This window comes from Gymnoscopelus braueri, assembly GCF_963280865.1.
Source record: "Gymnoscopelus braueri genome assembly, chromosome: 5".
Classification (NCBI taxonomy): Eukaryota; Metazoa; Chordata; class Actinopteri; order Myctophiformes; family Myctophidae; genus Gymnoscopelus; species Gymnoscopelus braueri.
Window position 1 is genome coordinate 56,032,431 of NC_137606.1, and position 27,260 is coordinate 56,059,690.

Below are 27,260 nucleotides of genomic sequence, written 5' to 3' on the forward strand. Positions count from 1 at the left end.
TCCCCAATCCCTATTTAAATGGAATAGAATTTCCACGTGGGATAATACAGACGCTAAATTAGTCTCCGGAAAGTACACTCACATTTATATTTAAAAAATCACACCCTGTGTGAAGTGGGCGGTGTCTTGCTAGCTAATCACAATACTAAATGGAGTCAACCAATCATGTACAAAAGATAAATACATTTATTGAAACACTCTTTATGATGGACGAAACCATAACTTGAAATGCACTATGCACATGTGTCATGTGACACTGGCCAATCACAGTCCTGAATAGATTGTGATTGGCCAATCACGGTGCAGGATAATTGTACACATTTCCAATCCTCACTTATAGGGGCGGTTTCACAGCGCAGGATATTTGTAAATTTTTCCAAACCTCACTTATAGGGGCGGTTTCACCGCCCAAAAATAAGCTAAACTACGCCGCATCAAGGATTTTATTAGGACGGACCTATTTTGGGGTGACGTCTTTCCGGATTGTCGCGATCCGGTCACCTGCTGACGCGGATGGTGACGTAGGGCTACATCCGCTCCCGACCGGATCATAGACCCGAAAAGCTTCGCTTCCCAGGCTAGCAATCTGGTAGCATATCTCTGCTGTCGGGCAGAAACCAGCTAAGTCCAAAATGTATTTTTTTTCAGGAAATGAAAAAAGAAAATATAAACATTTTCAGGAAATGAAAAAAAAAAACGTATAGTTTTAAAACAAAGCAATACTGTCTCATCCAAGTTAGTATTGTGATGTTATATATTGTCAGATACTTGCAAGTGTCATTATATTATCACCACTTTACCCAAATCCAGCTCAAGTGGAGTTTTGTCCATCATTGATAAGCAGACAATGGATCTCCAAGCTCACAATGCATCACAACGCGTGAATTAATAATAAGCAGGACTTTAAATATTACAATAACTTCTGCAAAGAGGGGTTCACGGATTTGCAGTTTCAGTAGAACTAGCGAGAGAAATGCTAAATGAACTCATTTCTTGTCACGTTGCTCTCCTCAGAAAACACTACACTTTTAGAAATACAATTAATTGTTTTCATAGCATTAGAGTCAGTGCTAAGTTTGATAACCTGGTACACTGCATGGTTATTTTTAACAGACTACCGGGGCGGGGAAACAACCCTGCCTTGTTAAAGTTTGTTTATTTTCCGCACTAGCTCTGTGTGACACGCAGGGGAGAGGGGGTGGAGTTAGCTGGTTTTGCCGACAGTTTGACGGACCAATGGCGTTAGCTGGTTTTGTCAAAGCACTTTTTAATACTTTTCATTGGTTCAATATTTTTTTTAACCCACTCACAGATGTAAAGGCTGTTCAATAGCATTGATTTATGAAAAACAACAAAAAAGCAGGAAAATTGAGTTAGCTGGTTTCTGCCTGACAGCGACAACATGCTATGTCACGATTGTTTGCTAAGACTTTTTTCTTTGTTTTCTTTTTTAGTTTTTCCACCAAAAATAGCAGATCTACAAGCTACAAGTACAGTGCCCACTCAGGTCCCGTTTACTAAGTAGGCTATAGAGGGTGCTGTAAGTGATATTCTTTGGTGAAATCAAGTTAAAGCTCTATATGTTCTGATTGTTCTGCTTATAGCAATTCTCATTTCTAGAGTGTGTTGTTCAGTTAAGAGGTCAGGTGGAACACCGATTTCATCCAATCAGGAGAGAGAACACGTTTATCAGCTTACATTTTATAGTGTTCCAGTTGTTGTGTCTGTTCATTTCCAATTTCACTTGTTTATCCTGTATCTATCTATTGTACATGCATGCTTTAATATGGATTTTCTTTTTTTATGGGTAACAGCAGACATTCATCCATTTTAAATGGTGCATTTTCCTATCAATTAGCAAATAATTAATCATTAATGACTTTCGATTAACGATCATGAAATATATCGTATCTCCATATTTCACCATTTTATGTTTTTTTTTCATAAATTAATGGACATACTACAGAATCACACAAAAATAGCAGATCTACAAGCTCATAACACGTCGCCATGCAACGCATTGTGTCACGCTTGTGACTAAACTATAACTACATTGGATCCATTGGAACACGGCTTCTTATTTCCCTTTCTTGAAAAGTAACTGGTTTGGAGTTGTGAGGTTTCCACCCGACAGTGACGATCTTTTTAACGAGCATCAACCCTGGGTCAGTGTTTCTCCAGGATGACACACCAGTTGCCCTGGTCATGGTAGCTGGTGCGTGTCTGAACCCCAGCCACTCCTCCACACAGTTCTTCCAGCTCCCCCTGCTGGAACACATGGTAATAGCGGTGGAACACCGGAGGAGCCAGGCCGGAGTCCCCTACACCTCCTGGGCTGGGCTCATCACACTTAGAATCCACCACTGAGCCGGGAGTTGAGTTAGAGTCCAGACCAGATTCCCCCGGACCGGGTTCTCCCGAGTCCACACCAGAAGCCTGATGGTCTTCGGTAGAAGAGTTATGAGAATTGTTAGTCCTTTTGGGTCCCGGTCCTCCTTTTTTCCCGTCTTTCAGGTGCCAGGGAACGAGGAGATCCTGGGAATACACGTGCAACAGTTAATCGAGGGCATTGATTTAATGATCGATAGATCGATAGATTTAGTCACGAGTATCAACCCAAACTCCATGTATGGTAGTGATTGTTCTAGAACACTCACTACCATATGGAGTTTGGCATCGCCCTGGCATCAGGCGCAAACAAATCAGCTCCGAATATGGAGCTGATTTGTTTGCGGCTGATGCCATGACGACACATTGAGGTTACACCATGTGTGGGCGTAGCTGCATTGGGAACTCCTTAGATGGATATAGCTGAGTCATCAAGGTAGATAACATACTTTCACTATTTTTGCACGACACCTTTGTGGTTCATTGATTCGTTAACACATTTTAACCCATTGAGACCTGAAGCCGATTCTACATGTCTCCTAAATCCCAACAGTATTCTGAAAAACGTATGTTTCTATATCAGTGGTGCTCAATCTTTTTCATGTCAAGGACCCCCAAAATTATATGTATTTGGCGGCGGACCCCCATCAAATATTTTGTTCCAGGGACCCCCAGAAGCAAAGATTTGAGTTAAAAATGTTCGCTTTAAAAATATATATATTTCAAAGATTTGCACACATTTTCACGATTTTTCAAAAATAGCAGATCTACAAGCTCGTAGCGCGGCACTCGGTGCCGCGCTATGAGCTTGTAGATCTGTTATTTTTGAATAGCCCAAAGCGTAAAATAATGCTTTTTAGCTCAAATCTAAAAATGACAGTTCCAGGTCTTAACACATTGACCGCCAGAGGTTAATCTCATAATGTACTCACCAGTGCCAACGTTTTATTGTTGTTTTTTGTTTTTTTCACGTCGCCATAGATCTTGTTAAAATCCTTAAGATTGAGCCGTACACGGTCTGTTTACATCGGCGACATCTCCCTGCGTGTACCAGTCCAAACCACGTGTCAAACGGAGCCGCCATGTTTGAGTTCTGACCGTTTATGTTAACATGGGAAATGCGAGGATGAAAAACTACATAGGTTTACAGGGCTTTTTGTGTACGACTTAGAATGGAGGCAGACGGGAAACAAAAAACGGGATCGCACTTCCGGTTGACTTCGGGTGGTGTTACACTGAAAATGGTCCCCCTAGAAAATTGAAAAAAAAAAATAATAATCGAAAAAAAGGAAAAAGCACCACAGCCCGTAGGCTACGGGATCGGCGCTTAACCGTTGGATTTAACGGCCCGTAGAACTACGGGCCCAGCGGTCAATGTGTTAATGGGTTAAAAGAAGTGTAATATATTTTCTTTAAACTGCGGCTCTCGATTATTCAAAAAAAGCAATCGACAGAATAATCAGTATAAGAAAATACTAATAGTTACAGCCCTACCTGGGAGTTGAAGGCCGTGCGGTTTGTGTGAACGCTCAGCTTTCCGTCGGGGACTTGACCGTCATGATGAGACCCATCTGCCGTGGGACTACAGATCCCAGCATGCTCCTTGTTGTCGGGGTCTTTGAGGTACTTGGACCTCTGCTTGTTGTGCTCCTGTTCGAGGGCCCACACGTAGATGAGAGCCTGGCCTCCAGGTCTGAGGAGTCGGACCAGCTCCCTCACGGCTGCTAAACGACGCTCCTATAACACACGCACGCACGCACGCACACACACACACACACACACACACACACACACACACACACACACACACACACACACACACACACACACACACACACACACACACACACACACACACACACACACACACACACACACACACACACACACACACACACACACACACACACACACACACACACACAACGTATTTGTATTACTATACATGTGAGGACATCGACATTTTAGGAAGGCGATTTTATCAATGCAATTTGTAAACTTTTGGGGCATTTTTAGCCATAAGCTGAAAAATACGTTGATCAGCTACTTTTTGGTGTGTGACATCGCTAAACAACCTAGTAAAAATAGGGAAAACCCTAACCCCAACCCTTAAACCTAACCTCTAAATGCCTAATCCTTACCCTAACCTGAATCTATTTCTAAAAAAAAAAATTTAACCATAAAATAACCATGTTTCTTGTGAGAACCAGAAAATCACAAATCACAAGGTCTATTTCTCAAATTCTACACAAATATTGGTTCTCACAAGTATAGTAATGTGTGTGTGTGTGTGTGTGTGTGTGTGTGTGTGTGTGTGTGTGTGTGCGTGCGTGCGTGCGTGCATGCGAGTGAGAGTACCTGTGTAGAGAAGTGGTGTATAACAGCTATAGATATACAGGCGTCACAGGAGGCGGCTCTCAGTGGGACACTGAGTGCATCAGAGACGAACGCCTGGTAGCCTCTCTGTGCACAGATCTGCACCAACGCACTGCTACGGTCACAGCCCACCTGTAATACACACACACACACACACACACACACACGTGTTACTAGACTTCAGCAGCAGACATAATTGAGCTTCAGAATAACTCCAATGTGACACACACACACACACACACACACACACACACACACACACACACACACACACACACACACACACACACACACACACACACACACACACACACACACACACACACACACACACACACACACACACACATACACACACAGCTAGTTGGTGGCTCAAACAAGTAGACAAGTTCACAATGCAGGTTTTTGTATTTTATTTAACCTCCAAATGTGCAGAATCCAGTGCAGGCAAACATACAGTGATTCAAAAATAAATAAGACTGGCCAAAACAAAAGCTCCAAATAACGGAACTTTACTTAGGAATATACACTTGACATTTAAATAAATGAAACAAACCTGGAACTTAAGAAACTATAACAAGGAAAAACCTCTACAAAGGACCTGGTAGCTCTCCCCTGGATGCTATCACGGCTAGCCTCCAACCAAACTGTAGTCTAGTACCTTCACCTGTAGCATGCCTTTTAAGCAGGTGAGGCAAACCATCACATATTTGGTAACTCAACACGGCAAACTAAGGCCCATGAATTATCTTACACAATTAAATAATGAAGCAAGTTACAAACATTTATTATAATACAGCCAAATCATGATACTAACATAAACAAACACCCCTCTTCCTCTACAGTGATTGGCCCATTCCAATCAACAGGATTGCCAGCACTGCAGAGGAGATGTTGAGAATGTCTTTCTCAGTTATATACGTGTTATAAAACATGCAATACAACACTACTAAACACTGTTCCCAGTCGGCTTGCTGGTGAATGCATTGGGAAGCAGCTGTGCAGTGTGTGCGCATGCCAAGTTCCGCATTAATGTCTATTGGGCACGTGTTGCCCCGTGAGACACACACACACACTCTTTCTCAAAGGCCTAATCATGCATGCATGCATACAAGCAAGGTCAAGCATTTTCATTTAAATTAAAAGCTGTGAGGGTTAACAGAGTTCATCTGTACGGAGATACGCAGAGCAGAGCGAGAGAGAGAGAGAGAGCGAGAGAGAGAGAGAGAGATAGAGAGAGAGAGAGAGACAAAGAAAGGTCAAGAAATAAAGTGGGACTGGCTTAATGCAGTTTAGAGAAACCATTGAGTTGACCTAAACTCCTGCCATACTCGATGCCAAGACAGAGAAACAAAGTAATAGTTATTGATTTGAAAGGATGCTGTTGAAATATAGACACACTGGGCCGCCGTATCCTTTTCTTTATGTTTCTCGTTTAAAGTTAATCTGTGTAATATTAAAGGTTTTAACGTCTACTTGGGCTTTTGTGAGCACCCCAGGCAGTTTTTAAGTTGCTTGATTCAGCATTTAGATATTTGATATTCATTTTAACAGACACGGCCCCTTCTTATACAAACCCATTGTAACTTCAAACTCCATTTTAACCATGTTAGATTCATTTAAAACACCCGTCCTTGGTTCTGGTGACTGATATGGTCCTTCTAATGGGTGCAGAGACAGTGTTTTTTTCAATTACATTTTTATTGTACATCGTTGCAGTGTGTCGGGGTAGACACTATCAACTAAACATTGTGTTGAAGAGAAGTTGTCAACAAAACACATTTATGTGGAATGGTTATGATGGTCTGATTTATTAGGTAATAAAGGCTTGAAACGATACCTAATTAATTCTGCAAATCTATTCTATTCCACTACATGTTGAGCTTTTGATCCAGCACCCAGCCTAGAAGGTTCGGGACTTAGTAGGGTCTTTTGTCCTTTTCTAATTATGGTGAAAGACATACGAAAAGAGAGAGAAGAGAGTGAAAGATTACATAAATAAATCTCACTTTTGTTTAATTGGAAAATGGTACACAGTATAACTTAACCACTTAAGTCCCAAGACTGGACCTGTGTTAGCTCTGTACATAGACATACGCTTATTTCCGGTGAAATCTCTGCAAGCTCACAACGTGATCTGCTAGTTTTGGCTTATGAATAAGGATGATGGGTCTCTCTCTCTCTCTCTCTCTCTCTCTCTCTCTCTCTCTCTCTCTCTCTCTCTCTCTCTCTCTCTCTCTCTCTCTCTCTCTCTCTCTCTCTCTCTCTCTCTCTCTCTCTCTCTCTCTCTCTCTCTCTCTCTCTCTCTCTCTCTCTCTCTCTCTCTCTCTCTCTCTCTCTCTCTCTCTCTCTCTCTCTCTCTCTCTCTCTCAAAACGTGACACAAATGCTTTTGTGTGACGCTGTAGTATGGTCAACTAGAGCGTTAATTAACACATTGCGTGCAATCGCGTAGATCTACGCGAACCTAAATAATTGCGCAGCGTGCCAGTCGCATAGATCTACGCGAAGTGGTCTTTTCTTTCTTTCTTTTTCGCGCAGGTTCACATTTCATTGTAGGCCTTGTTCGCCCACGACACATTTCATTGTAGCGCCACCGGAGAACGGAAATATCCGTATCCGGAGATTTTCGTTCCCATCCGCCTCCACTCTAAAGCGGAAACTAAATCTCCATTTTCTCGGTTGTTGTTTTTCTCATCGCTGATCGCTGTTTAACATAAACCCGCTGTAGCTTCAAAATGGCCGATCGCCGATCGAAACGGTCTTCTCTGGGCGTCTCACACAGCTACCCTGTGTGTCTACAAACAGTTTAACGCGCGATCTTAAGGTATTTAGAGAGGTCTGTGGCGACGTGAAAAAAACAAAAAAACAACAATAAATCGCTGGCACTGGTGAGTACATTACATTATGATATTAAACTCTGGCGTGGAATGTGTTAAGGGTCTACACCATGAAAATCACTTTTTCTTGGTTTTTTGTATTTTTTGGGTCCCCAGTGTCTCTTGTACCAATAAAATGTTTTTTTTATTAAATTCAGTCATTCCTTCTCATTTCATGGATTTCCAGAATGGGCGGTGTCTGAACAGGCGATCTCAGAATGGAAATGTTTATGATGTCATGAACATTAATGATGGCAAACCAATGTTAAATGAAAAGTGCCCGAATCGCTCCGAAACTTTTTCTACCCCCCCTAAGTGGGGGTCTACGAACAAATAATTCGGGCTCGGATTTTGGCTCCGCCCCCCCGGAATTGGGTGAAACAGGCACCTCAAACACTTGGTGGAATTGTTCAAAAATGTTCAAAGTGTTTTTTTTTCGATTTTGTATTTTTCTTAGATGCTTCTTTTTATGCAGAATTTTTTCCATATATATATATTTTTTTTAAATAATTTTTTTTAAAAAGGTTTGAGGGACATACACCATATGATATTAAATATCAAAAAAAAAAATTAATTCATGGTGTAGCTCCTTTAAAGAAAACAGCACCTCGTTTACACGCAGCTAGGCCGCCGTTAACTCACCGCCACGACCTCCGGGTTGACGGCCAGGTACTTCCCGTTCCCGCAGCCCACGTCGGCCAGCAGGGCGCCGGGCGGCAGCGAGAGCAGGAAGTGGCAGACGCGGGGCCACGGGGAGTGGCGGGTGCCGCTGAAGTGCGAGGCGATGGCGTCGTAGACGCGGTGCACGTAGCGCTCCTCCAGGCGCGCCGCGTCGCCGCCGCAGCGGGGAAGGGAGGGGGGTGAGGGGGGGAGCGGCGCCCTGGCTGTCGCAGGCCGAGGGGAAGGCTGGGGAGGAAGAGAGTGTGTGTGTGTTAGGGCATTAACGAATAGTGATTTTATGGTATTCGAATTATTCGACCCAAAGTATTCGAATAGTCGATTATTCGGTTTGATTATAAAAAATTAAAAAAGTTTTTTTTTTTTTTTTTTTTTTTTTTTATTACATTGATGACTCGACTCAAGGAATGCGAGTTGACGTCACACCAGAGCTCACAGCTGCGTGTCTGCTCTAGAAAAGCCACTAAAAAAAAGAAAATCAAAAAAAAAAAAAAAAATGCTTTTTTTTTTTTTTTTTTTGAATAGTCGAATAGTGGTTTGATAGTCGAATAGTCGGTTTGATATTCGAATATTCGAATATTCGACTATTCTGTGAATGCCCTAGTGTGTGTGTGTGTGTGTGTGTGTGTGTGTGTGTGTGTGAATTATGTGAGGAGAGGGCGAGTGAGAAAGATTCACAATGGTTGTAGTTGTTGGTTAATTGACTACATTTGTACCAGAGCCTGACATGATATTCGTGATGACAAAAAATGGCTAATCCTAACCTGAATCTTTTTTCTAATCGTAAAGGAAATGTTTTAACCATAAAAGGAAGATTGTCCTCAAAATGTCAGTTTCTCAAATTCTACTATACTTGTGGGGACACTTGGCCCTCACAAAAATTGTAATTCAAGTACACACACACACACACACACACACACACACACACACACACACACACACACACACACACACACACACACACAGAGTACACGGTACGTGGAGGGAATGTCAAAACGTACCACATCGACATGGTGTGTGTCTGATCCTTCGAAAGGTGAATGACGTCCGGACGCCCCTCTTGCTCAGTGTCAAGTTGCCATGGTTACTAAGGTCAGAGGGCGTGGCAGCCATGGATTGGGGGTCGGAGGCCGGCACCATGTCGAACTTCCTGGAGTAATTCTGCAGGGGGGGGGGGGGGGTGAGGGGTTAGATGTGAACACATCTACTAAATCAATTGTAATTAAGGATGAAAACAACTGATATGCATGATAAACACACGTAGACTCTATACACAGTAAAAATCCTTAGTGTTACGGATCCATATATCGTATCGCCGTCGGGCAGAAACCTTGTATCTCCATGTTTCAAATCTTTGTTTTTTCCATATATTAAATGCCCTACTTCATCATACAAGAGTGTCATAAAAAAGTGAAAATAGCCGATCTACAAGCTCACATGCGTCGCAATGAGACGTGTTGTGAGCTTGTAAACCGGCTATTTTCACTATTTATAAATGTTTTTAAAATAATCATAAAAAAGGTACAGTTTTGGATATACAAGGTTTTCACCCAACAGCAACGATATACAGTATATATATTTTTATGTAAGTTGGGCCATTTGTTATCCTTTATTCGACGGTAGCAGTGAAAAAGTGAATGAATGTAATGAAATAGTTAGAGATGGGAAATGCAGAGAGAATAGGAAGGAGAGTGAGATTGGCAAATGGTCCGACCGGCCGGGAATTGTACTGGGGACTCACTGACCAGGGCATCAAGTCCACGTGGCATTTGCCCGAACCACTTGGCAATCGGGTCACCATATTTTACACTTTTTCAATGTTTCGAAGTACGATATAAGCGAAAATATCAGATCTACAAGCTCACAATGCAAAGCGTAGTGAGCTGTTTTTTTTATTTATTTTTTTAACATTTTTTGGAGAAAATTATATTTTAACATCACAATACAATATCATCGTATATCACCCAGTCCCACTACACCCTGTCCCACTGCACCCTGTCTCGCCTCACCCGTGGGTCCAGAGGTATCTGCTCTCTCCCTTCATCACCAGGAGGCTGCGCTCCGGCATCACCACGGCAACCACACGGCCGTCTGGGTGACGGAACTCCATCACTGCCTGTTGACCACAACAACACATAAGCATGTGACTCTTTAAGTTGGAGTATATGTGTGTATGCACATGAGTATGTACTGTGGGTAATGATACATTGTGGCCATCACTTGAAAAATGTCAGAATTTTTTGAATATAGTTGAATATTTTAACAACATGAATCTTGTATGGGGGGGGGGGGGGGTCCCTGCCCTGGCACAATATATTTTCAGATGGGGGTCCACGGCCAAATAACGTATTAAATTGTGGATCCTTGACATGCCAAGAAACTAGCATTCAAATGCAACCTCCTACTTTGACTCGTACAACATTAGCGAGTGACGGGACACCCCAGGGAACATAGACTGCAGTCCAAAGGAGGCATTTGATACATCGCCAATGATATATCACATTCGCATCACAGAATAACATGAGACCTGCTGGGAAATGATGTCTAAGTGACTTCAAACTTTATCTGTCCCACTCCTGACAGCAGCGAGATTGGATTTTGTGTGTGTGTGAGTGTGTGAGTGTGTGTGTGTGTGTGTGTGTGTGTGTGTGTGTGTGTGTGTGTGTGTGTGTGTGTGTGTGTGTGTGTGTGTGTGTGTGTGTGTGTGTGTGTGTGTGTGTGTGTGTGTGTGTGTGTGTGTGTGTGTGTGTGTGTGTGTGTGTGTGTGTGTGTGTGTGAGTGTGTGTGTGTGTGTGTGTGAAGGAGGTTAGAATTTAAAAAGCCCAACAGTGTGCTGTAGTAGTAGGAACCAATCAACAAAAGAGGGGGGGGGGGGCTGGCCAAATCAGCAGAGATTCAGACAGCTACGCTATTTATTCTACAAGACACAAGCAATTCATCACGGTCTCTTCCATACAAAAACATGTTCTCTCACTCTCTCACACACACACACACACACACACACACACACACACACACACACACACACACACACACACACACACACACACACACACACACTTCACTGGCAGGTGAGCCACAGCAGTAACAACGCAGCAATGCGTGTGGGGAGGAACAATTAGCATAACGACTACATTGGGGAGAAAAAGGGCTAAAAATAAAATCAAAAAACTGATTACAGAGAAACACAAATGTTGCCGGTGCAGAGATCACACAGATGATTAATTTTCATTCATTCATGGACTTTGAAATAAGGTGACAGCCAGTTACTACTTATCCCTTGGAGGGAGGAGTTCTGAACTGACTGTGCAGTTGCATGTTACTCCTGACAAAATTCAAATCCTGACAACAAGTTACTTTTTGGGGAAGGGTAACTGTTATACTATTATAGTTATCAAAATGGGGTCCAATGAGGAATCCTTGGGGGGGGGGGGGGTTCCAGAGGGTCCCCAGCAAAACGACTGATAGTTTGGAACCAAATGGAACCTTATAGTTCTGTAACTGCATATTTGTCGAAAATGGACCCGGAAGTGCGTGTGTGTGTGTGTGTGTGTGTGTGTGTGTGTGTGTGTGTGTGTGTGTGTGTGTGTGTGTGTGTGTGTGTGTGTGTGTGTGTGTGTGTGTGTGTGTGCGCGTGAGTGTGTGTGTGAGAGAGGGGGAATTGGTGCTTTGACAGAGTGCAGACAATTGCCATAGAAATGTGAGCCTCGTGTTTCACACAAGCAGGAACAGATGGGTGTCGCATCTAAATGTGTCCCACATCGGTGCATTCTGCATTGCATCTAAATCAGTCACCCCTGTAGTAGCATTGCATCTAAATGGGTGCAAAAACAGAGCACCTCAATCTGTCCCCCGCGACCATGTCACATGTAAACGGTCCCCTGTCAAATCCATCAAACAGCCCCAGGTCTATCGGTCACACACAAGGACATATCAGTCCCACTCCCCACAACCCCAGAGGCATGTTATATAAAATAAATATCACACACACACTCGCTCCATCTCTCTTGCAACACATTTCTCATTTCAGCCTTTCCCTCACTACAGGGAGACCGGGCCCTGTCTAGAAGCATCATCAATTCAGTCAATGAGCTGGAGGGAGGGAGAGAGAGAGAGAGAGAGAGAGAGAGAGAGAGAGAGAGAGAGAGAGAGAGAGAGAGAGAGAGAGAGATGAGTTGGTGCGCACAGGACAGGGTGTGTGTGTGTGTAGGGGGGGGGGTCCCTTACTGCCCCCACACCATTGTAGGCTAAGTTTATAATATTTTCTATATCTATATACTTTATTATATTATGTATAATTTAGAACCCATCTCATTGAATTCCAAATAACAGATTTCACATCAAACTGGATGCATTAGAAAGTGATTATTAGCCTACTTCCCAGGGAGGAAGAAATATTGTATATAATTGTATATCCATAACATAAGCCAGGGATGCCATGGTATTATTATTTACTGTCAAACAGTTATATTATTAGAACAACCGGGTCTTATTTTTTTTCCACAAAAGGCAATCAAAAGGTGCTATTTTTGTGCAGAAACCAAACAAGAAGCATTCATATAAATGGTTCCTCTGTAAAATACAGAGGAACATTATGAACTGTGCTCAAGTGATGTGTGGTTTATGAATCTGGGCCAGCCCGTCAGTTTTTTTAATTGTTTTTTTAACTCATTGAGTGCCATTGACGTGTTTCACGTGTTTGGCCGCAATGGCGCAACGTGCCAATGACGTGTTTGACGTGTTTAAAAAAATTAAATAAAAAATGAAAAAAATGTTCAGAACCCAATATATCATTATCTGAAGATTTGCAGCTCCATCCACTCCTTGTTTAACTTATAACTGAAAAAGGCTGCATCTTGCTTCCTAAGCACTTTTTTTTTACTTTGAAAAAAATGAAAAAAATTAATCGCATTGGCCAGAAATAGCCAGAAATAATTCTGGCACTTTCGATTTTTTCCTCTTTTCTTTATTTTCTTAAATTTAGAGTAGCCAATATTTTTTTTACCCCTTTTTCTCCACAATTTAGTCGTTATTCCAATTAATTCCTCTCCACACACATTTCTGTGTCGTATCATATCACTGCTGTCGTATCCTACTGACTCACCTGCCAGTGAGGAGCCCCCACCGGGAGGAAGTAGAGCCTTCGTCCTACTCCTCCCGCCCAACACTCCCCACTGACAGGTGCCCCCCCTCCCAGCCCGTAGGAGTACATGCAATGACCAGTATCACCCTCCTCCTCCTCGCCCGGCTTCCTTCCCCCGAACACGGGCCAGTTGTGTTCGTGTAGACGCTGGACAAAGCCAGATGCACCACGGTGGATTCGAACCCACAACCTCTGTGGTGATGGGCAGGGACTTTACCACTGCGCCACCCGAGCTCAGTGGTGGAAAAGGTACTAAGTAAAAGTCCGGAATTCAAAATTTACTTGAGTAAAAGTGCAAAAGTATTGGTATCAAAATGTACTTAAAGTACCAAAAGTAAAAGTACTCAAATATTTGAAAATAGAAGATCTACAAGCTCACAACGCGAGCTTGTAGATCTGCTATTTTCAAATAACCTAGGTATAAAATAAGGCTAAAGTGGTTAATGTATGTTTTATAATAAAAAAATGCATATCTGAAAAGTAACTAGTAACTAAAGTTTTCAAATAATTGTAGTGGAGTAAAAGCACAATATTTGCCTCTGAGTAGGGCATTCACAACTAATGATTTTTACTAGTCGACTCATTTGACCAAGTAGTAGTCGACTAGTCGAAATTTACATAAAGAAAATATATATATATATAAAAAATATATATATATATATTTTGATTTTTTTTAGGGGGGGGGGCATTGTTTTAATGCCATCCTACTACTATATTACTATTATTATTATCCTCCTGCCCTTATTTTTATGGCGTTTTAAGGGAAGCGCTTCTGGCACAGCAGCACAGCACCACAGCACCACACAGCAAGGATCCCCATTGCCCAATAATAGGCTTTTATTGGGCATACTTTTGACCCCCTTTTGATAAAAAATAAAGTCAGGAGGATAACAATAATAGTAAGATGGGCCATTACTATGGCATTAAAATAAAAAATAAAAAACCCTTTTTTCTTTTTTTTCTTATTTTTTTCAACTATTCGACTAGTACCAACAAAGTCGACTAGTGGTTATACTAGTCGACTAGTCGGTGAAAGCCCTACCTCTGAGATGTAGTGGAGTAGAGTAAAAGTATTGGAAATTGGAAATACTCAAGTAAAGTACAAATACCTCAAAATTGTACTTAAGTACAGTACTTAAGTAAATGTAATTAGTTACTTTCCACCACTGCGGCCGAGCTCCCTTAGATTTTATTTTGCTGCTGTTTTTAGTCATGGCTTCCAGTTCCCACCTGATGTTGTGAGGGAGTTCCGACTGCTCCAGACCGTATTGAATAACTGCTAGCTTGCATAATGACTTCAGACTAGGACTCAAGTCTAAGATATGCAGGTCATTGGGTATGTTCCCTCCTTCAAAGAGGATGATACGATTCTCCCACCATGCAACAGCACATACTATGCATTGAACACAGGCCTTTATTCCCCTTGGGCTCAACCTTCTTCCAGGAGAAGGTGTCTGGATTGAATTTCCACAGATCGTTTAAGTCCTGGTCCCAGTCAGGGGTATTGCGACCGAAAATGTACAGCTCTCCATTGTAGGCAAAGGCTGAATGACGCCCTCGTCCTCCTGTAAGAAGCTGTGCAGAAGGTGTGCTCAGCCAGCAGTTGGTCTCCGTGTCAAACACTCTGATCCTGTTGTCCGCGCCAAATACAAACATCTTTGTCCTAATGATGGTGGCAGAGTGACAATATGTATAGATTGCCCTAGTGGTGTTAATTAAAGACCAGACCATTGTGGTGGTGTCCAACTTGTACATGGCATTAATGAATCCAGTTAGCTGGTTGTACCCTCCATAGATATACATGACCTTGCCCAAGACACATGCTGAGTGGCCCTTCCTTCCCTCCGGAACAGTTCCAGAAACCTCTGGCTTGAACCATATGTAGGTGTCGACATCAAATGCACGAAGCACGTTGCAGTAAGTACGTCCTCCCCAGATGTAGGTGATATCTTCTATCAGCACAGCTGTGTGGTCGTAGCGCGTGGAGGGAACCTGAAGGGGACGTTCTCCTCTTCCAGTCGTCATTGGGGGCAACCTTATCCAGCATAAAGACACTGTGTTGAAGATGTTCACATCAATCTGAGCCGTGTCACTGTAACAGACTCCAAAGAAGTATACCTTGTATCCCACTGCAACAGCAGCAGAGACAATTCTTTCTCGTCCTCCTTTCTGATGCACCGTCCAGCAGAACATTTCTAACACCGTAAATCAAGTTGGACTTTTACGTCCTTCTCTTTTATGTCCTTCTCTGTAAAAGAATGTCGTCCTAATGCAATTATTTGTTTCCCTCTAATCTGTGGCCCATAGAGTATGTCACGCCAAGTTTGAAAAATCCCCAAAGCCGAAGAGGTAGGTTGGCCAATCAAGGAAGCCGATGACTGTTGATCTCCCTAATTAAATCTCCCTCTGTTCAGCTGTGTTGACAAATAATGTTCACGGGAAGTCTCTAGAGGCTGGTAATAGTTAAATGACGTTGTGTTTAGTTGACATTTCATTTTAAAGGACATGGTTGTGATGATGACATTGTGATGTCATTACAGAGAATACACAATGACGTCACTCTAACTGATTCCCATCTGGAAGATGTCAACAGAACGTCAGCACGTCGTTAAACACGCTATTTGTAAGCATGTGTGTACTGGTCACATTCAGGATGGAAACATACAAACATACTGTTCTTCAGTCCAGTGGTTCTCAAACTATTAGTGTCAGCGCCCCCCTATCCAATATCCAGGTCCCTTAAGCCCCCCAAGAGCACCTCAGTGTCCCCCTTTAAAAAATACTGCTTCCAGCGCCCCCAATGTTCTCTGAACGCCCCCTGGGGGTTTCCACCGCCCCCGCCGGCGCTGAGAAGCAATAGTGTAGACAGACAGACATAGAGACAGACAGACAGACAAGTGAGATGTAAAAGGCAAGGCAACTACTGTATACCTTCTAATTAAAAAAGGACACAAAGTCCAACTCTATCTACACACACACACAGTCTCTCGTGTGGCAAATTAATCACACTGCTCAGTGAAGTGTTGTGTAAACTCATCGACGCTACGTTGTATCACGATGCGGCCGTGCGCGATTCTGCATCAATGCGGTGACGTGACATAATCGATTATAGCCTATACGTTTCTTATAGATTTTCCTCTGAAGGCAACATTGCATTCAACTCTCTGTGATGATGCGTTCTTTCCCCCTCTGATGGACCGTGAGGCTGAGAGTCATAAAGTCATTAAGTCATAAAAAGTCTACCGTGCGTTACGTTCTACACACTCATGACAATACATCGCGTCGGCCCTCACCCGAGTCCCGTACACTCTCAGTAACCTCAGTGTTAATTTAACTCTGAGTCAGAGTTAAATTAACACTGAGGTTTTTACTGTGTGTAACCTAAAAACTTTGAAGTGTCCTTCTCAGCTGTAATTATATATGCCTGTCTAAGACAAGTCCCTAAGTATTAGGGTATTTCTATAACTGTATATCTGCAGGCTATGTTATACTTGTCTATTTTATTTTCTTGCTTAATATTTCATTTTCTTCATTATATGTAGAACATTCTGCGGTAGCCTACAAGTCCCAACAGCATTTTGCTGCTTGTATCTGTATAAGTCAGTAACAAATAAAGCTTCTTGAATCTTGAATATGCAGCACAATTCTAAAGTTGTAATTCACTGCCGAAGGATTAGTTCTCACAATAGGTAGGCTAGTCCTTTACCACTTACTTATCTTTAATTGAATCTAATGTTAAAAGGGATATTTCACTTTCAAAAACACTTTTGGTAATTTTATCGTCTACTCAGGCCTTTGTGAACCCCCCACACAGTTTTTAAGTTGCTTGAGTCATTATTTAGATATTTGATATTCATTTTATCAGACACGCCCCCTTCCTATACAAACCCATTGTAACTTCAAACTTCATTTTAACCATGTTAGATTCATCAAAAACACCCGTCCTTGGTTCTGGTGACTCATCCTAGGACGGGTGTTTCTGATGAATCTAACATGGTTAAAATGGAGTTTGAAGTTATAATGGGTTTGTATAGGAAGGGGGGCGTGTCTGATAAAATGAATATCAAATATCTAAATAATGAATCAAGCAACTTAAAAACTGTCTGGGTTTTTTTTTTTAAAGTGAAATATCCCTTTAAGACATTTATGCTTGAATGAGAGTGATTAGGCCATAACATGTTACAGGACTATATACAAAATTAGTTCATAATAGGCTACATTTTGAATATTTAGATGAATTGTGATGCATCGTAGAATCAAATCGTAAAACGGAGTAATCGAATTGTGAGGCCATTGCCGATGCACACCTCTACTGATGATGTCACCCTCACTCCAATGACATCACCAACACCAACATGCACAAGTACACCAGCGTACTATAAGTTGATACAAGAGCGTACTAGACTTTAACATTTCATTCAACTAATCAATTTACAGTAATTCAATCTTTAACTGGCACGTTACCTTGCATCAGTTTAATCCCATTGGTCCTTATCATTGCTTGTTATTAATCTAAAGGTGCTGTAAGTGATATTTTGTTAAAATAGGTGTTAAATAGCTCTGTATTCTCATAGTAATCATTGAGTGTTTGTATACATTTATAGTGTTTGTTCAGTTACAGGAGTCTTCATCTCTCCAGTACATAGAAAATACATTTTCTGGTCGGGATACCGATTTTCATCCAATCAGGAGAGAGAACTCATACAAGATAAATAAGTGAAATTGGAAGTGATGAAACAAAACAGAAAAACATGAGCAGAAAAACATTGGAACTGGAACGCCATAGAAATTAGAGTTATTGGATGACCTTGAACTGATTCCTTACCTTGGCCCCCAGACTGAGTGACATGATGCTGTCCTCAAAGGCAGAGTGAGTGTCCACATGTGGAGGAATACCTGGAAATGATCAAACACAACAACTTAGAATGAAACATCTGAAATGAATGAAGCACCTGCCATAGATACTGTAGACCATTCTCATAATTTCAAGGACCCACAGTTTGATATGCAACAGGCCAGTGGTTCTCAACCTTTTTAGAGGTTTTTGAACATTTGAACTGATTGTAGGAGTTGAGGAATTACATTTAGTTTGACTCAGTTCCACAGATACATCCTACTATAATTCTCCAAAGCTCTGTAGTGGTGAGGTGGTGGTGAGGCCGGTTCTCCTCAGTGGCTGGAGCAATTGATCTGAATTTGCACACAGCCATTGACCATTACCATGTGCACGGAACAACGAAGCCCGTTTTTCGATTTCACCAAATCTCAGCTGTTTATTAGCGTTTGTGTAAAAGAATGTCGCATTTTGTTTTCCTTTTTTTTTTTTCAGAATTGAATGTCCAGAATTAGGTAAACAAACGGTTTTTCACACGGTATATCAAACGAACGGACAGGTTCTCTTCTATAATCTATGGTCTGGGTGACGATCAGTCATCGCCGTCGTGTATCACATCGTAATTTTGGCGATCGGACAATCTGGGACAACGTCACATCCGTTTTGATGCATTTCACTGTCTAATCTCTCAAGAAGGGTGTCAGGGAGCCAACGACCTGATCAAGCTGTCATGTGCTGCTCTCTAGTGGCGGATTTGTGCTGCGTCTTTAAAGTTCACTTTTTCATGAAACAATTATTTTCATGACAAATTTCAAAATATAAAAATAAAAAAAACACGAAAATTGCTGGCACTGGGGGGGTACTTTATGAAAATACTCTGGCAGTCAAAGAGTTAATATAAGCCCTGAGTGCCACTGGACCAAAAAAAGCACTTTTTTTTTACAATGAATTTTGGCTGTGGCACTCAGAGCCAAACTGCCATAAATAAGCCAGGCACTGAATGAGTTAAATTGTCACTTCACTGTCACCTGTGGACCCCCAAAACATCTTTTGGGGACTCCCCTGGGGATCCAGACCCACATGTTGAGAAACACTGCATTAGGCCAGGGACCCCTATTTAAAAACCAGTGCTGTACATTTATCTTTCGAGGAGAGTGTGACTGTGTGTGTGTGTGTGTGTGTGTGTGTGTGTGTGTGTGTGTGTGTGTGTGTGTGTGTGTGTGTGTGTGTGTGTGTGTGTGTGTGTGTGTGTGTGTGTGTGTGTGTGTGTGTGTGTGTGTGTGTGTGTGTGTGTGTGTGTGTGTGTGTGTGAACAAACAAAATCATGGCACAACTAGTCAGTAGTGTTCCATGAAAGCCTGGTTTGCTCATTGACCTGTACAGTAAAACATAATACTGCATATCCCCATAGTAAGGGGTTCGGTATATGAATCTCTTGCTGCCACCATGTGGCAACATATTGCATTCTGACCTTTCTTCTCCGTGAAAATGTTCCTCAAATTTTTAAGAGAGACATATGCCAAAACACATATCTTCGTTATAAAACATTTAATGTGCTGGTTTTGGTGACCAGTGAAGCACATTTAAAGTCCACTTGTTGCTCACATTGCGACGCAAAGTTTGTAGACTATTTAGACTATTTTCCAGCGAACAGATTTGGTGTAGAGGGAAATAAAGGGAGGGGACCAAGTAGAGAGACGTGGGGGACTCCGGTCAACAAAGTATACAGGGTGTAGGTGGTTGATAAATGACTGACCCTGTCCAGACTGGTACTGGTTGACAGTCAACTGGTCCGGCGTGGCGTTGACATGTCCGTCTCTCTCACAGCGCTCCAAAACAGAAACACACTCCACAGGAATACCTGGACACAAGAACACACACAGACACGTGTGCATTGGGCAAATAATACACATACAAGCTATGGAGAAACGAACCGGAACAGGAAACGGGGTATGCCACCTTCTGGAAACCCCCGGGACTACAGTCTGTGCACAGAGCCTGTTAAACCAAACTAAACAGACGGGAGCTGTTACAACAAATCAAAGTTAAGACATGGTATAAAAACACCTACCAGCAGATAAGGGTTTGTCCTTGTCAACGTTGTTGTTGTCGTAGCGAAATTCATAACCAAAGTGTTTGACTCTCCTGTGCTTGAGAACCTTTTGAGCTGAAAGATACAGAAGAATGGCAGACTGAAAGATTAGAGAGAACAGCAACCCACCTCTCATCTCTGAGGCTTTTGATTCCACATCCAAATGGTGGTAGTATTTCAAAATGATGCGTTCAAGTCTAGATCTGCTATTTTTGATGCATGCCACTTGTCTTATGACAGAGTATATAAATTAAGCATAACCTGAAGCATTCCTTAACGTGATGTTGAAAAGATACAACATTTTTTTTGCATGAAAAAAATCTTAAAATAATGATTTTAATATCATGAACCCAGTATCATGGGTTCAGGGAATAGTTACATCCCTGCTGAATACAGTTCTACATTGAATTTAGATGTCACCAGATGTATGCAAAATGCTCAGGGTTTATCAAAGGCAGAGTGTACCAAATGGTACCAAACTAAATGGAACCTTACAGATAGTCGGACACAAAAACACACACTAACACAGTAAAGAATCCTCAGTGTGCATTTAACGCTAAGAGTGTATAAATGATACCAAAGGGACACGTAAGCGGGTCCATTCAGTATCACTTTGTACACTTTCCATTTCTACACATCACATTTTCTCTCTCAGAGAATCCTACTATGTAGAATCAGATCCTCACTAGCACTAGTGTCTTCATCAGTGGACGTCCAGTCGACGGCTGCCAACAGCGAAGACTCTTCCTCACGTGATACGAAGTCCTCGACCAGGACGAGTCCCACTGGCAGGGACACACACACCTCCACTTCACTGGGTACTACATGACACACACACGGACACACACGCGCGCGCACACACAAACACACACCGATCATTTTCACCAGCTGTATGTGTGTGTGTGTGTGTGTGTGTGTGTGTGTGTGTGTGTGTGTGTGTGTGTGTGTATGTGTGTATGTGTGTATGTGTGTATGTGTGTGTGTGTGTGTGTGTGTGTGTGTGTGTGTGTGTGTGTGTTTAACGGTTAAATAAAGTACCTGAAAGGACAAAGCTGAGGTACAATGTGACACTGTTCTCTTCAGACAGCAGCTGGTGGCCGTTGAGCAAGGTGTGGGCTTTCTGAGCACTCTCCTCTGACCTGAGGACACAAGATTATATACATGTGAAACCTAGCATCCCTATTCTGGGGAGAATAAAATATAGAGACCGGTCTGGTCTCTATACTGCCTCCCCCTGGTCAGCCGGGGTGCCTGATGGAGGGGAAAGGAACTGGTTGGAATAACGTGTTCCTTCCACACGCTACGTCCTACCGGGGAAACTCCCCCCTGTCAGGTGATAAGAAGCGGCCCTGCTCACTGCATGCATTGAGGGAAGCATGAGCTCAGTTCGGGATCTCCCCAGGCAGCCAGAGGGAGAGTAGCGCCCAGGATTACAGCTTAGGCAATTTGCACTGGGTGAAAGAATGGGTTACAAAAAAATTGCCGATCTACAAGCTCAAGTATCGCAACATTGTGAGCTCGTAGCTTTGTTTCGGCAAAGAGATTTGGGGTAGAGGTAAAAAAGGAGGGGACCAAGTATTTGTATCATTGACCTGAGGAACTACGGTCAATGAACATGTATTTGTGGTGAAGGGGAAACATAATACCCACAGAGAGGCCATATGGTTTAGGTCAGTTTAGGTCTCCTCCCAGCCTCACAGCCGAAATAGCTCTACCCAGCTCCTGATGGACTGTAAGGGGTGGGACGATATATCGATATCGCGATATATCGCGATACTTTCTCCCGCGATAAATAATCGATATACTGCCGAAAAAAATCTATATGATGAAAAAAAATGATGATTTTGAACTGTTTGGTGCTATTTTAAGTGTTTATGAATTTAATACAAGGACTATCGTGATATATCGTTGGTGAAATTTCATGCAATATATCGTGATATCGCAATATATCGCAATATATCGAATATCGTGATATTATCGTTATCGAGGGCCTAATATCGCCACAGATATCGTATCGTGAGATACCCATATCGTCCCACCCCTAGTAAGGACGGTTCATTTTCTGACCATTCGCGGATCTCCCCGCTGCAATTCTCACCAATGAAAACGACCGCCTTTAATTTTCTTGCCAATGAAGTCGCCCACTCGGCTCATTTATTTGTAACCAATGAAAACCTGACCCTCAACCTATTTTCCAGCCAACCCTTTGGACGTTTTAAAGGGGTCGAAACGTTGTATTCTGCTGTTTGTCGCAAATAAGAACTTGGAACATTCAAAAAGTGAGTTGCGAGTCTCTGCTTTGTTTTCATGATTCTGTTCTTACAGTTTGGCTCAGCACCAAGAGATGGAGGTTGTGAGTTTTTTATTTATTTAACCTCAATGTGTCATCATGGCATCAGGCGCAAACAAATCAGTCAGCTCCATAAAGGGGCATAAAAGGGGGCATGGCCATATAAGGGCATATACTGATGACATCAGGGATCTCCTTATATGGGCATAAAAGGAACACGGACTGACAGATACAGAAATCTCCATATAAGGGGAAATCAGCATGTGTTGCGAGCTTGTAGATTGGCTATGTTTGATACTTTTTGTGTGACGCTGAAGTATAACAAAGTTATAATAACAAGACCAGGAGACCTGGTTCTGCCAGACCCAGACTTCACATGACGTGTCAGCCTGTGTCTATGCCCATGTATGGACGAAAGGGGGACAGACTTTTATGGCTGGGACACACGCCTTCTATGCCCATGTATGGACAGACTTTTTTGGGGGACAGATTTTTTTTTGGCTGGGCCGGAGGACAAAGGGACAGACTTTTTTTTGGCTGGGGCCGGAGGACAAAGTGACCATGCCCATGTATGGACGAAACAGGTACAAAGCCTCATGTAAGCCCCGACCCCTTGGGTCTGGCAAAAATACAAATAAAAACATGTGGGGATACAAGGTTTCTGCCCGACAACAACGAATGAGAGTTTGTGTGTCACTGCTGTCCATACAAACATACATACCTGTATGAGACGAAGGCGTAGGGTTTGTGAGGGGGCATGACCAGGGCCTCCACCTCCCCCATGTCTTTTAGCGCCTCCAACAGCTGCTCCCGACCGACACCGTTGCCAAGACCACCGTTAGAGACCACCAGACTCTAGACATCACAGAGAGATACAGTTTGATTGATTGAATTAATACTTTATTAGCATGCTTTCCATTGTGGTCCTTTGTATCTGAGTTTAACCACTTTAACCCTATATATATCATCGGTTATTTTAAAAAAATCTTGAAACATGTTAAATATTTTTTAAACATTTTAACAACACAAATCTTGTATGTGGGTCCCTGGCACAAATTATTTTCAGATGGCGGTCCGCAGTCGAATATGTATTAATTTGGTGGGTCCTTTACATGAAAACGTTTGAGAACCACTGCTTTATTAGACAGTATTAAAGGGGTAGTTCACCCCCCAAATAACTTTTTTTCTATTGATTACTCACCCCATGGAGCCTTGAATTCATGGATATTTATTTGTTTTTGTCGCATTCCTTCCTTTATTATTTGATTATAATAAATTTAGCCCCATTGATTCCGGTAGGAGACACAAATGCATTTGTGTCTCCTACCGGCACTGAGAGAGTTAAGACCTGAAAAAGCATCTGTGTCACTTTTTCATTTGAGCTAAAAAGCATCCTTTTACACTTTGGCTATTCAAAAATAGCAGATCTACAAGCTCACCGAGTGCCGCGCTACGAGCTTGTAGATCTGCTATTTTTGAAAAATCGAGAAAATGTGTGCAAATTAATATATTTATATTCTTTTAAAGCGAACATTTTTAACTCAAATCTTTGCTTCTGGGGGGTCCCTGGAACAACATATTTTGAGATGGGGGGTCTGCGGTCAAATACATATCATTTTGGGGGTCATTGACATGAAAAAGTCAACCCCCAAGTTTGAGCACCACTGATATAGAAACATAAGTTTTTCAGAAAACTGTTGGGATTTAGAAGACATTTTGTATAAATCGGCTTCAGGTCTTAATGGGTTAAAGATTATAAAGGACAACCATCAGAGGGTCAAAATGCAGAAATCCGGGGCTGAACCAGAGACCTTTAGATTTTTGGTCTAAAGCTCTCCCAACTTCGGCTGTGAGGCTATAGGAGAAGTCAGATGTAGTGACCATTCAGGAAACATATCCTACTTTTAATGTGGAGTAGTAATTTGACCATTACTCATCGATAATAACAGGGTAATAGTGAAAACATGTTTAGTATAATCTCACTATTGCTGCTTTATTTTGACAAAAATACTGTGATTATTCTACAAAGTGGGCCACGTTGAGACCCACTGGCCTCGATTGTTTACATAGTGAAAAGTACTGCATAGAGTACCAGGGGTCTTTAATGTTTTTCAGACCAAGGACCCTTAGCTGAGAGAGAGAGATGGAGCAGGGACCCCCCCAGCCCCACTACATATGGTATAAAATGATGTTGCAGGTTAAACATTTTCATAGATTTCATAGATAGCTTCATAGACTTGTTTAACAGCACTGTCATCAGTGTATGTTGGTTTCATGTTAATGTGTATTTTCATACATTTAACCACTTAAACCATCAATACTTTTGGCAATACCTTTGGCTCTGTACTTGGTCTGCTCTTTTTACCCTCTACACCAAACTCTTTTTTTAATGTAAAAAAATATATATATCATAATAATAAAAAGTTCATATCACACAAAGATTTGGCGGCCCCGCAGTAGTAACTCTGAGGACCCCCTAGGGGTCCCGGACCCTGTTGAAGACCCCTGCTATAGACCCTTTCAGGTCCATATCGGTCAATAAATAACATTCACCTGCTAACGTTAAGACTGACTATGCTTATAGAGCACCAAAGTGCTTCTGTCAAGGGGGGAGGCTCTGCATCGTTTAGGATATTCATTCATATTTGATACAGCCTGTTTCTGGCAAAAATGGAATTAATTATGCCTTAAAAGTCTTAAGAACTATTACTTCCGGGTCTGAAATCACCAAAGTAAACGTGTGACGTTGGCCTTCAGACAGTGGCAGCTTACAGACATGTTATAGCTTGTGAACAGTTCTTTTTAAATAACACATCACTAACACATAAAGCACTATTCTGTTATGAATGAGGTAACCAGCTCCTAACATCAGTCAATCAATCAATTATCAGACCTCTCTGTCCCTCTGTCTTGTCCACTGACATCGTACGTGATCCTTTAACCACATGAACCCTAGCATCCCTATTCTGGGCATGTGATAATAGGCCAACTAGAGCTGGACATTTACACTAAAATGTATCAAAACCAGCATTTAGAACCTCTCACAGACTTCATCTTTCTCGTGTGTATTTCATTTCGTAGATATCAACGAATGCAAACGAAAACAAACACATTGTAATTGATTTTTCATAACGTCTGATTAAACACTTAAGCGCTGCCTATATTATACTTGTATCATTGACCTGTACTGTAGTCAATGAGTGGTTAAGGGGGAAACAGAATAGCCACACAGATGGTTGATCATTAGAATAATCACAATATTCTTTTAATCATTATACAGCAGCAATAGTGAGATTGCTATATATGTTTTTCACTATTACCCTGTTATTACTAAGTTATGACGTTTCTCGAACGGCCAACACTTTCAAAAAGGGACCTGACTCACATCAGCCTCACCGCCGAAATAGCTCAGTTGGGAGAGCGTTAGACTGAAGATCTAAAGGTCCCTGGTTCGATCCCGGGTTTCGGCAATTTTAGCCCCCTCTCCAAATGGGTTTTTAGCTCAATCTTTTGTGCTTCTCACTTGAATGAGTAAGCTTTGTCTAGTTTGTCTTTAATCATTGGTCGACCGTCTTTGACAGATACGGTCACACACCCATACTCACCGTCCTGTCAAATCACCCTTTTAAACACCATTATCTATATCATGTCTAACAGACAGACAGAAATATCAGGCATTTGCCGCAGCCTACATTGTTTACATCGTGGAAAAGTACGGTACTCTTTTAATTCCAAAGACCTTCACAACTCTGAGAGTGTACAAATGTACACACTTGTAAGATCGTGTTTATAATCCTTTATATTAAAAGACATGCTGAGCTTTGGAAAAGCCAGAGGAGTTTTACTCCAGTCCTGTCCAGCTAGCCATGGATCACATGACGGTCGTCTGTCACGACCGTCATGGATGAACTTCAACCTGGTGTTTGTACTTTCTCCATTTACGGTCCGTACATGTACTTAAACGTTCAGATTTCAAATAGAAGTGCTTACCTTATGGCCACGGATGTTAGCATTAGGTACGGGCCCTCTGATGTACCCGTATCTTCCATATTGTTCAATAAAAAGCTTTTTAATCCGATCGGTGGACATTTTCTCATAGTTATTATGTATCAGAGTGCAATACAACTCCCAAACCGATAGGGTCGCGTAGCTAAAAGCATATGGCGAAAATACGGAGAAAATGGCCACCGATCGGATTAAACTCTTTTCATTGAACAATACGGAGGATACGGGTACTTCTTGAGGGCACGTACATAATTGTAACATCCATGGCCAAGGGGTAAGCACTTTATATTGGGAATCTGAACGTTAATGTAGATGTACGGACCCAAAAGGGAGAAAGTGCAAACACCAGATTGAAGTTCATCCACGACTGTCATGATATGACAGTCATGTTTCAGGGCTAGTCCAGCGTGCAATGATTTAAATGCCATGTTTTACCTTGGTGGGTTGAGATAGTGTACTGATGCCCTCATGTTTCAGTAAAATGTGACTGGTTTTAATGTGTTTTCGGAGGAGTTTCTTCTCCTCTTTACTCCTTCTGACGACAACACACTGCACGTTCTCCTCCATGGCATCCAT

At 42.0% G+C, this 27,260-nt stretch overlaps 1 protein-coding gene across 1 annotated transcript; it reads right to left on the reverse strand.

The window, feature by feature from the left end:
• Positions 1–1,565: 1,565 nt before the first annotated feature.
• On the reverse strand, positions 1,566–27,260 carry LOC308085697 (tRNA (carboxymethyluridine(34)-5-O)-methyltransferase alkbh8-like; the record flags this gene model as incomplete). The annotated part of the gene is given in 15 exon segments (XM_080428955.1): positions 1,566–2,535; positions 3,883–4,125; positions 4,747–4,896; positions 8,285–8,510; positions 8,512–8,548; positions 9,322–9,471; positions 9,474–9,481; positions 10,330–10,436; positions 18,289–18,359; positions 20,054–20,158; positions 20,369–20,464; positions 21,076–21,210; positions 21,428–21,528; positions 23,401–23,534; positions 27,120–27,260. Coding segments are annotated over 15 exon segments (2,073 nt in total). The 3' UTR covers positions 1,566–2,166.